General features: G+C 36.2%; 1 protein-coding gene and 1 long non-coding RNA gene across 4 annotated transcripts; both read left to right on the top strand.

The window, feature by feature from the left end:
* The first annotated feature begins 3,608 nt into the window (after positions 1-3,608).
* LOC112777044 (protein PHOSPHATE STARVATION RESPONSE 1) lies at positions 3,609-7,848 on the top strand. 2 transcript variants are annotated; one of them, XM_025821322.3, is made up of 8 exons: positions 3,609-3,828; positions 4,721-5,180; positions 5,668-5,827; positions 5,925-6,001; positions 6,103-6,142; positions 6,444-6,504; positions 7,226-7,295; positions 7,375-7,848. In XM_025821322.3, exons 2-8 carry the CDS (start codon positions 4,764-4,766, stop codon positions 7,588-7,590), a joined length of 1,041 nt encoding a protein of 346 aa, XP_025677107.1. In that variant the 5' UTR covers positions 3,609-3,828; positions 4,721-4,763; the 3' UTR covers positions 7,591-7,848. The 2 variants fall into 2 exon arrangements, with proteins under 2 accessions (XP_025677107.1, XP_025677108.1); XM_025821323.2 differs by having other exon boundaries at positions 3,650-3,828; positions 4,801-5,180.
* Positions 7,849-8,229: 381 nt separating this feature from the next.
* LOC112777226 (uncharacterized) lies at positions 8,230-10,209 on the top strand. Of its 2 annotated transcripts, none has more exons than XR_003190342.3 (5): positions 8,230-8,676; positions 8,845-9,012; positions 9,182-9,285; positions 9,364-9,759; positions 9,842-10,209. It is a non-coding gene; the product is annotated as an uncharacterized lncRNA (long non-coding RNA). The 2 variants fall into 2 exon arrangements; XR_011877367.1 differs by having other exon boundaries at positions 8,251-8,676; positions 8,845-8,941.
* Positions 10,210-12,423: the final 2,214 nt, after the last annotated feature.

Below are 12,423 nucleotides of genomic sequence, written 5' to 3'. Positions count from 1 at the left end.
CTTTCCGGATTCTCAAGAATGCTGCCAATGGATTCTAGCTTATACCACGAAGATTCTGATTAAGGAATCCAAGAGATACTCATTCAATCGAAGGTAGAACGGGAGTGGTTGTCAGGCATGCGTTCATAGATTGAGAATGGTGATGAGTGTCACGGATCATAACATTCATCATATTGAAGTGTGAATGAACATCTTAGATAGAAACAAGCGTGTTTGAATAGAAACAGAAATAATTGCATTAATTCATCGAGACACAGCAGAGCTCCTCACCCCCCAACAATGGAGTTTAGAGACTCATGCCATCAAAGAGTACAAAGTTCAGATCTAAATTGTCATGAGGTACAAAATAAATCTCTAAAAGTTGTTTAAATACTTAACTAGTAACCTAGGTTTACAGAAAATAAGTAAACTATGATAGATAGTGCAAAAATTCACTTCTGGGGTCCACTTGGTATGTGCTGGGGCTGAGACTTGAGCTTTACACGTTCTTAGGCTGTTTCTAGAGTTAAACGCCAGGTTGTAACCTGTTTCTGGCGTTTAACTCCAACTTGTAACCTGTTTCTGGCGTTTAACGCCAGAATGCAGCATGGAACTGGCGTTGAACGCCAGTTTACGTCATCTATCCTTGAACAAAGTATGAATTATTATATATTGCTAGAAAGCCCTGAATGTCTACTTTCCAACGCAATTGAGAGCGCACCAATTGGACTTCTGTAGCTCCAAAAAATCTATTTCGAGTGCAGGGAGGTCAGAATCCAACAGCATCAGCAGTCCTTTTTCAGCCTGAATCAGATTTTTGCTCAGCTCCCTCAATTTCAGCCAGAAAATACCTGAAATTATAGAAAAACACACAAACTCATAGTAAAGTCCAGAAATATGAATTTTTCCTAGAAACTAATAAAAATATACTAAAAACTAACTAAAACATACTAAAAACTACATGAAATTGACCCCAAAAAGCGTATAAAATATCCGCTCATCAGGGATCAAGGCGGGGGAAGAGGAAAGAGGAAAGAGGAAGGGATCACGAGGCGAAAGGGGGAAAGGGGGGAGGAGGGAGCCGCCGTCGTACTGGGTTTGTCGCCGCTGTTGAACTGCGTCGTCGTAGTAGGTTCGTTGCCGCCGTTGAGCCACCGTCGCTAACCCCGAAGAGAGAGAGAGAGGGATGCGCAAGCTGAAGGGATTCGCGTCCTCCAGTGCCGCAGCTGCCACCACTACCGCCGATCCTCGCCCCTCACCGCTCGCTGTTGTTCCTCCTTACTCGCCGCTCTCCTTGCTGCTCTCCTCGCCGCTCATCACTGCTCCTCGCATCCTCTCCATGACCCTCTTTTTCTTCTTCTTTGTGAACTGAATTTCTTATTTGTCTTACATAATCTAAATTTGTTGTGGAATATCTGAATTTTTTGCTTGGTGATTCTGATTTGGAATATCTAAATTTTTTGTTGTGGAATTTTTTTGCTTGTGGAATATCGAGTTTGTCTATTGATTATACGGGTTTTGGATATGTTGATGTTGCTGCAATGTCATGCTATGTTGATTGGGTGAATTTTTGTTTCTGATTTGGCTTGAATATGGAATCTTGATGCTGCTGAAGATGAAGAAGATGAAGAAGTATGGATGAAGAAGCAGAGCAAGAGAGGAGATGAAGAAACAGTGATAGGGGGTAAGGGTATAATTGTCCGAAGGACGATTTTAAAATTAGGTTAAATCTTAGGGACGATTTTGTAAGCAAAAAAAACTTGGGGACGAAACAAATTTTTGGCTTCTACATTAGGGACCAAAATCGTACTTAACCCTAGGTTTACTCATCTTTCCGATTCTTACAGAGCCTATGATGCCTACGAATGGTCTCAGCGTATTCTTTATCGATTACGGGGACAACGATAAGTACAAAAGTATCTACCCAAGTTAAAAGAGAAGAAGAAACTTTTATTCACATATCGTGAACAACGGATCGAGACATAAAGCTATACCTACAAATGCAATAAAGAAATCGTCATTAAAGAACTCGGGCATCAAGCAAAAGAAGTCGGGTTCTCAACAAATAGTTTGATGAATATGATTACAAAAAGTTTTCTTTTCTACATTCAAATCCATGAATTAGAAATGGCGCCACTTCTGAAACAAAGGATAGCGACGCCATTTGGGGGCAACACAATTACAATCCATAGCAACAAAACAGCAACAGTTAAACAGCTTTCAATCCTAAGACATAACAAGTATCGACAATATAAAAACAAAATTTTTCACCGACATTTCATAATCACTACTCAGGATACCATTCAAAACCATTTCAAGAACCCAGAACAGTCGAGACAACAAACAAAAATGGATAAAAGCATCAACCTTGATGAAATTCAAAAACAGAAGGGCACAGCAAGTAGCAAAAACACGAACGATCCTCTTCGAAGCACCAAGAACTCTTCAAAAGAACCAAGATCAAGAAATTCTTGAAACTAAAAAATGGTTACAAAGTAAGAAACAAAGGAAGAAAAGTGAAGGAGTTTTTTCGATGAAGGAAGCAAAGACAAATGAAACGTTTTCAAAAACAGAAAAGGGAAAAGAAGGAGGGTGCGAAGCTTTTTATAAGAGAGAAGGGGCAAAGGGGACATTTTACACCTCTTTTCAAAGCTATGTGTGGATTCCAAGAGAACTGCCGCGTAATGTTCGCTCCTTCAGAGTAACGTTTCAAAATTTCAAAACACGTCAAGTACCTGACCTTTTGAAGGCGGCGTACCCGACAACGAAAATTGAAGCCACAAAATGCTTAAACCCGACATCACGAAAGCTCAAATTCAAGTAGGGGCACTGATCATATCCTGACACAAAACATAAAGGCAGGCCGAATAAGGATAAAAAGGCCCACCCAAAAAGGATGGTCTCTACCATTTACCCAATAAGAGGTCAGACACGACAAGAGGGATTGGCTTTACTTGGCCAAAATAAGTAACTGCTCTCCAAATCTTTCCTATTATCTCACTTAAAAGATAGATTCCAACAAATAAATTATAGTATATACATATAAAAAAATAAATATAAAAAAAATATAAATATAAAAAAATAAATCTTTATTTAAATTTAATTTAATTATATTATGTCTAAATTATAATAAAACGTAATATATATATTATAATATGATCCATGCCTTTATATATTTGTATATATGTAATATATAAGGTGCATATAATAACTATGAGCAAATATAAAGTATATAACAAAAAAAACGTGTGACACTCAAATGTGTTGATATAATATATATTATTATGAGTTCCATGTATTATATATATCAAAGAGTTATTTGGCTTGGTGGGCAACATGATATTGTTAAAGTTTTTCCTTCTCCCAGAATCAAGGTTCGCTCTTGCTTGTTCCCTTTTGAAAGGCTTTTCATAGTTAATATCCTACGGTAATTAACACGTTGTGAGTCTATTAATGGAGGCGCAGGATCACCGGTTGATCGCTCCCAGTTCGATACGAATTACATGAACGATCCACATAGCAAATCGAACCGGCTGGATTATCGGTTTATCGGTTTTTGGTCAAACCAACCGATCTGGTCCGGTTCGGATAACATGGGGACTCCATAATTTGTACGTGACGTCAACTCGGGGAGTTTGGAAGTACAATCATAAATGAGAGGAAAAGGGTCAAACTCGAAAAAAAACAAAAACCTTGGGAAAAAAGTAGCGGCAGCCTCGTACGTCCCCTCCGTTTTATGGGACGACAGCAACATTAACAAACCCCAAAACATAGTTCCTATTATTCATTAAAACCTTCTGCTCCCAACAATCTTTGCTCTTTTTGCTGAATCCTGCCTTTTGTTTCTAGGTAACTTCAACTTGTCAAGTTCTATCAACCTCGGCTTTCATTCTATTTATTTATTAATTATTGTTATTCTGACTTGGATGGATTCCTTCCCATCATATCAGATAGATTATTACTAGCTTTTTGGTTTTCCTTTTAGTATGTTCTTCTGTTAATTATGTCTTGCCAGGAATTTTGTATGAGAAATCAATTTAACTTCATCATAGCTGCTATTAAAGTTATAATTTATTTACTTATTTATTTATTTATTCTAATGGGTTGTTATCAAAGTTTGGAAAGTGCAAGTGGGTTTTGATTTGTTCTGCTCTGGTTTGTATTGGGATCCCTCAAGAGAGAAGATTATGATTATCTAATAAAACAAAGGAAAAAAAAAGCATCTTCTAAGCTGGGTGGTTGTTTGTTATTTTTATTGTTCATTTGTTGTATTATTAATAATAATTTAATTGATTGATGGGTGTTTTGGATGTGATTTTTGTAGTGAATGGTGAATCACTGAATTCCAATTTGATGACTCTTGTGAAATTGGTTAGCTTAGAGAAACCTTCATCATCACCAAACTCTCATGATATCTTTCACTCTCTAATCCCACTTTGCAGTTTTGGACTGACTCCGTTTTTGTGAACAATTGAATTAAAATATTACTTTTGTTAGTGCCCTTGTAATTCAACTATTTTCTAGAGTCTTCCTATGCTCTTTTGGTTTAGTTGCAAAATATATGAATTGTCAAATTATGTTCTGGGTGTAGATCATTTCTCATTATTGGTTGAGTGATTTAATGATTTCAATGTAGTAAAACATTGTAGCATAGTCTTGTTTACGTAGTTGATGCCACCTCGTGGTACAAGACTTAGTTATTGTTATTGCTGGTTCAGCGATTCACATAAATATGTTGCAGGTCATTGCAAAGCAAATTTGATTGGGAACCACCAGAGATAACCATGTCTTCATCTTTTCCTGTTCTTCCTACATCTGCAGCGCAGGCTTCATCAATAAACTCCAACATCAGAAGTGTTGGTCACATGTTCTCAACCCCTGCTGATTTCCCTGATGATGGCGTGCCATTTCCCACCGCTTCCGAAATCCATTCAACAACACAAGCTTCTCAGCCGCTGCGACAAATTGATGATGTTTCCTGGGGAGCGGATCTGTTCGACAATATTCTTCTGTTTCCTGATAATAACAACGCTCCTTTCCAGAATGATCATACAGTATATAGTGCTCCATACACATCCAGTGATAATCCAAAGGCTGTTGATTTTGAGTGGGTTGATCCCTTCATGTCTGATGATGATCCTCTTCAGCTGAATTGGAACCAGTTTGTCAGTGATACCAATGTAGCAGAGCCAAAACCAAAGGTTTGTTTCACTTTTATAGTGGTTCACCGTGCAAGTCTTAAATGCTGTCTTACATGTCAAGTTAACTAGAACATGTCGGTGGCAGTTCACACCTCGTTAGTAGTTAGTAGTTACTAATGAAGACGAAAAGTCATTTTAGTTGGTCAACATACATCTAGTTCTGTGCACAATCATAAAGTGTGCATGGCGGAATGCAGTTCTCTTGTTTTTCTCCTTTCATCCACCACTTGGTATGAGGAAGTGCATATATTTCATCGCCTTTTAAATTGTGGTTGCGGTAGCAGTTGTTGCTACGAAGTGAATGCGAAGTGTACCCAACAAAAGTATTGCAGCAGCAATTGTAATTGCAAACGGCAATTTAAAGCCACAGTTTCTTCTAAATAGCTTGAAATCTGTAGTCGTCTTTCACCTTAACTCTTTTGTGCACAGTTTATTTATGTACTTTTGTGTTTAAGGTACAGAAGTGTATTCTTCTCTCATGATGTAGGAAAGTCAGTTATCAATACAGCAGCAAGTGCCACCTGTTGAAGCTAACGGTCTTCCAGACTCTGTCTCAACCGCACCCCAAACTAAGCAAAGAATGCGTTGGACTCCGGAGCTTCATGAGGCCTTTGTGGAGGCAGTGAATCAGCTTGGTGGTAGTGAGAGTATGTTAACTTCTTCACAATGTTGCACTTGTCCTTCTCACTGAGTGATATTAGAAGTTCTTAATTTGTTATCGTCTCATCGTGTTTAACATAACAGAGGCTACTCCAAAGGGAGTCTTGAACCTAATGAGAGTTGAAGGCCTTACCATATATCATGTGAAAAGCCACCTTCAGGTGGTTGTTTTTATATCTTTTTCCTTTTTAACTCTTATGAGGACGTGTATTTATTTATCAATGGTTTTTTTTATCATGGAATATGGCTATCTTGGTTTCAGAAATATAGAACTGCCCGATACAAACCTGAGCCATCAGAAGGTATGTGTAAATTTACTTAGTATCTCTTCCATTTCCTCACCCCAAAATGTTTCATAAAGCACATTTTGTTCCATGTGATATACAGGTCTCTTAACTTCTTCCAAAAGGAGTTCTTAGGGACCTATTCGATGTCACTTGCATCTTTCAAGATCAAAGTGTTGTCACATTCATACTTTTAAGATATAGGAATCTACTTGATGTTAAAATTCTTGTCGCGGACTAACTTGCATATTTGTGTTCTTTTTGGCGAGTTTGAGAAATAATAGTTTGAATGATTTTCTGTTCTCTGCATGTATTGCAGGAGCTCCTGAGAAAAAGTTGACGGATTCAATTGAAGAAATGAAGCCTCTAGACTTAAAAACGTGAGTTACTTGTAACCTTCTTAATGATGAATATTTTCTTATGGCACCAACACATTTGATTGACTGATCCTTTTGCTGGCGATGGTCATCTCCTTTTATTTCGTCAAGCATAGAGTGTAATGTCCTCAATGTAACTTCTAATATCATATACATTTGAATTTAAAATGTGTTCGGGAGGTGAGATTGTGATTACCTCTTGTAGTAGTGGAACATGAATAAGATTGGGATACGAGGCTGAGGCGGATCTCCTTGCTCTGGGCTGGCATCTCCAGAGGTGGGCGTGTACTTGCAAGAGGCTCCGATGCTTAAGTCAGTAATAGTTTAAGAGGTATAAGGATTGGATGTAGATAGCATACCTTGGGTGTGTGTTACGCCCTCTATTTATGGTGTTTGGTGGGTGAATCTGGGAAGGATCCAGATAAATCCATGCGGAATATACGCAGAATCCTACATGAATATGATCCAGATTATGTCCTTTATCAGCCAGCATGCTCCCGGGAAGGGTGCTTTTGGGCCGGTCATAGTTTAAGACCAGCCTGGGAGCTAGACCGTAACAAAATGCAACATTAAGTAGGTTTTAAAACTGGACAAGAAGGTTTCAATTTTCCCCATGGTTACTTAATCATTCGCATTTCTGATATGTACCGTTTTATGTGTTTGCTTTAACTGCATTGAAGTGAGTAATTAATGCCCTGAAACACACACTGGATTGTGGCTGCAGGAGTAAGGGGATAACTGAAGCATTGAGATTGCAGATGGAACTTCAAAAGCGGCTTCATGAACAACTTGAGGTACTTAATTTGTTTTTGTTCCCAAATTTTGTAGGAAAGATGCCACTAGTAATGTTCTGATATTATGCGTATTATGCAGATACAAAGAAAGTTGCAGATTCAAATTGAAGACCAAGGGAAGCGTCTTCAGATGATGTTTGAGAAACAGATAGAGGGCTCGTCCTCTGCTCCACTATCAAGCACGGGGCTACATACAAATGAAAATTCAGAACCCCAGAACGACGACAATGATAAACAGGAACCCGGAGACGAGCAGTTGATTGCGCCTCCCCCAAAACGGGTTAAAAGTTTATGAAAGTTAGAACTACTTGTTTTTCTTCGAACTTTTGAAGGTCTTAGTGTTAATGATTGTAGGGGGATAACGTGATGGTAACTTTCCCGTTCTGCTTGTGACTTTGGATTCTTGAATCAGTAATTTGGTTTCAACATTATGATTGGTTACTTGATCTGGGGTGAATTTAGCAATTGGAAAAATTTTACCTAAGAGATTTGTTGTATATTCTTGGAATATTTAATAGTAACTTCTAGAATCATTATTGGGTTTCAACTAGAATCATTACCGAGTTATGTATGTGTTCGTTGATATTGTATATTAACTAATGGGTTTTTTTTCGGTCCGATAATAAATTCATACGTATTGGTACAATAAAAATGTAGATAGATTAGATCATTGACATGTGGATTATATTTTTCATGTCAGTAATTAATTTCTTTTTTTTTTAATACATATCATATCAATACTTTTACTAAATCACTTTTATATTTTAATAAAAATAAAAAATAATTGTTATTTAATTTTATAAAAAGACTTAAATATTTTTTTCTTTTATAAAAACTACTTTGATCTTTTTAATTTTGTCAAAATTCAATTAATTTTGGTTTATATTTTTAAATTTGAAACAATTTAAAAATCAAAAGTTTAAAACAAAAATATATATGAAAAATAAAAAAATAAAAAAAGTGTTTGATCTTCTTTAGATTTTAGTGTTCTTTCTCTCTGGACAAAGAAGACGAAGGTGTTTCCGTCACCTCTCTGCTCTTCTTTCTCCAATCAAGCTCTGTTCGTCTCGTCTCTGGTCAAGAAGAAGATGAAGTTCTGCTCGAATCATCTCCTCTCTGCACCTATTTGTCTTTGGAAAAGAAGAAGAAGAACCCAGTTCCTCCACGACCTCCCTGTCAATTTTCTGTTCCTTCACGACCTCCCTGTGTACGCACTCAGCAACCCGTCGGAGGAATTCTTGCTGGTTGTCAGAGCCTCTACAGGCAAGAACCTCGACCTTTTCTGCTTTAACAAAGACGACGTCCAAGCCCTACTTTGCCAGGTTTCCACGGCCGACCCTCGCCTGCGTGACGGCTCCAAAGTTGTCTTGCGCTCAACAAGGTTGCCTAAGTTGCTCCCCTCTCTCTCTCTCTCTCTCTCTCTCTCTCTCTCTCTCTCTCTCTCTCTCTCTCTCTCTCTGTGAATAATTTGATTCACCTTATGATGTTTTTACTAATCCACTTTATTGAATTGCTTGGTAATGACTTTTTATTGATGACAAATGGCTAGAATGGATCCTCCAACAGGCACTTAAGATCTCCATTACTTATGAAGCCAGCCAGTAGAATTCATTCGAGAGCTGCAGCTGCATTTCCCTCTGATGCATGTAAGCGATTGGATTTTTCTGCCATAGGAAAAAAGTGCATTCTGTTGAGAGTAATTTTCAGAAACGAGAAGGTTGATCACTCAGTCTTGCTCATATATTGTATCTAATTTTGCATCATCTGCTGATATGAAATATATTGTTTTGGTTGCAAGTGATAAAAAAACAGCTACTGAAAGTGATTTCAAAGTATTCTTCATACTCATCTAATTCCATTCTTTCTAATTACTCTATTGGATGTAGAGGAAAATGTAGAATCACTTGTGAAGCTACTGGTTGATTGCATCTTGGAAGCCAAAGAAAATATTGATGAAAACTTTGCTGCTTCTCTTCATAATAAAAACATGGTAACGATTTTAATGAAAATTATCTCCTCAACACAATTATCTTGCTGTTAACAATTTGTTTCGAATGTCTAATGACAGGAAAGACATTATAACATATGACATTTATGTTCAAATGGTCAAGATTTACAATGAACAAGTTAGAGATTAGGAGCTGCAATGATGATGAATTGAGTCTTCCTTATGCTATATTATGTCTAGTGACATCTACAGCTGATGTTCTGACTTTCATGAAACTTAGTGAGGTCAACAGTGCTGTCAGTTCTGCTGCACTTAACAATAGAAGTAGTCGTTCCCACAGATAAGTTTCAAAATTTTTTCAAACCTTATAACTTAAATTTAAATGTTTAATACAGATACTGATAATAAAGGCTGTTTAATTCAGTGTACTCACCGTGTATGTTCACGGAAAAGATACATAGAATTCATGAATCCGGGTCGAATCGCATATCTTCGCTAGAAGGGAACCAGTACCGTGTAAGTTAAAACCTTTAGAGCTGCTAATTTTCTATAAATATGTTTTGCAATTTCATCATACTAAGAACAAGGTTATGTTTAGATGAGAAGGAGAGAAATGCTAGAACACCTCCTCCGGCAGCGGCAAGGACTTCAAAACGGTGGTTGTAGGAAGACTTCAAGAGCCAAATATCAATGCTGGGGTGGTTGCTTTGACTGAAAGCAACCCCAATAGCTCCAAGCCTCCAATTTAGTATTCTTTCTTTTTTTGTTTTCTTTTTTTCTTCTGCGTTTCTTATAGAATCTTGGTGATTTGACAAATAGCTTTATTTAACTGACGATCTATGCTAAAATTTGGTCTAAGGTAGTCTATTTGTTGTATTGCCATTCTTATATACTTTCTGTGCATCTATGTATGAGTTGCTATGAAATTATCCACTATTTTGCATTTAATGATTAATTTTTGGATCAGTTTTCTTATGACTTGCAGATTAACTTCATTCGTTAATTTTGTGATGAAGGATTTCGTTGGAAATCTTAAAGACCAGAAAGTTGTATATTACCACCGTTTACTAATAATTGTCAGTTTAGCAAAATTAGAACATTCTACTTTCACAAATCAACATACTACCTTTACTTATGATTGTACTACTTATTTATGCACTGCTTATAGATTTCAACTTTGGTCATTTGCCAAGCTTCATGTCTAATCATTTAATTACTTCTACTGGTGATAAAATATTCTGGTTGTCTATATTTTTGTATATATATATATACATGTTTCTATCATTAGTATGCGTCTACTGGAAAATTTATGAGATTACATTTATTGAAGTTCTGAAATTGATGTTATAATTTGTTGTGTACCATATACTAGTTATTTTATTCGTTTGATCAAATTTAAGCTTGATTTTTGTGTTGAGTTTTAGGATTCTGAAGCTCATACTTCACATTCAGTTGGTTTATTGTGTAGTAAATAGAACATTTTTATATTTATGGATTAGTGTAGTTTGCATGTTATTTCTACTTATCCGCCTATAATCACTGACAAAAATGCAAGAAAACCCTTAGTTTTATGTACAATGTGACATTTATTTGCATGTGGTTGTTAAGGGCTTTATCCCCTACATCTAATCAGGATAGAGAAGTATGTTGTTGGTAGATTTTTAGTTCTTATTGTGGTTCTAATATATGGTAAACTTTTGATTGTATCTTCAAATATTATTCATAAGTTACAGAAAAAAGATTTAATGGTTATAGGCTACTCCCAATGGAGTTGTGACTCTACCAGGTTGAGTACATTTTTATGATAAACACATGTTTACTCTTAACTCTTGCATTTCTTTGCCAAAATCATCCAGGTTCCTCATAAGATGACCAGTTTCACAGGTTCAAAGAGGTTCAGTTTCGTTCTCTTCTAGCTCTTATAAATCAAAAAATACTCGAGGGTACAAAATGAACTAAGGGCATAAACACTATTTACAAATGTTAACAAACAACAGCAAAGCCTTATTACATAAACTAAACGACTTAAAATAAACACATAATTATATAAAATAATGCTAACCAGAGTCTATAGTCTGCGAGTGTATGGCTCCAAAATCAGAAAGATGAATATTTGAGTGAGAGTAAAAGCAAGGTAGTGAATGTAATAATGCAGGAGGAAGAGTCTATAGTCTGCGAGTGTATGGCTCCAAAATCAGAAAGATGAATATTTGAGTGAGAGTAAAAGCAAGGTAGTGAATGTAATAATGCAGGAGGAAGCTTAAAGAAAGAAGAAATGACGCAATGTAATCAATATTATGAAAGTTAGTACCTTGATATATAGGCACGCCACCAAGTATGAGGGTATGGGTAGTGTTACAAGTTCAGCCTTCAAAGAAAATGAATCTCATGAATGCAGCCTCCTCCTCCTTCTTCTTCTTATGCCGCTACTTCATTCACTGCACTGAAGCCACTGAGCATACCGAAGTAGTAGCAATTATTGAATAGCTACTACTTTTAAATTTTTATTTATTTATATATATTTTATTTGGAAATTTAGTATTGTGCGTCTCAAAGTGTGGTTATTTAAAATGACGTTGGCATGAGAAACCATGATGCTTTACTTAATTGTATGGTAATTTTTCTTTTTTTTTCCCTTTTGTATTTTAGGGGTAAGAGAATAACTTCAAACGGACGAAAGGATCTTGACCAAGTTGCTGGAAAAACTTTGGTTGCTCCTTGAGAATGGCATCATGCTATTAAGAACTGATGGTGATCCTCTATTAGGATTTAATTTTGTTCTGGAGACAATATTTTTTTTCACCTGTCTATATCCATTTTAGTTTGGAGTTTTGAGTGAGGCTTTTGTTTAATATTACCGTGTTATCACGTGTAAGACTAAAACAGACGGAGTTATTGATTTTCATGAAAAGAGTTATGCATTTAATTTAATTTTTAAGGAATATATTACTAAAATTGAATCTTGAATTATGTTAGAGCATCAGAAGTTTGAGAAAGAATAAAATGATTAATAAATTTTGTTGAATATTCGTGACTATCAAATGTCATTAATTAATTTAGCAAATACTAATAAAGTTGATTTTAGATTGTGTAATAATCTACGAGTGTATGCCATTTGGCAAGAATTCTAACTGATAATAATTTTCAAGATAATATACACTTGCCTTGGTAAGGAAAAGT

The sequence above is a fragment of the Arachis hypogaea genome, chromosome 19 (genome assembly GCF_003086295.3).
Source record: "Arachis hypogaea cultivar Tifrunner chromosome 19, arahy.Tifrunner.gnm2.J5K5, whole genome shotgun sequence".
In the NCBI taxonomy this organism is placed as follows: Eukaryota; Viridiplantae; Streptophyta; class Magnoliopsida; order Fabales; family Fabaceae; genus Arachis; species Arachis hypogaea.
The sequence above is the reverse complement of the archived record's forward strand: the minus strand, read 5'-3'. Positions and strand labels throughout refer to the sequence as shown.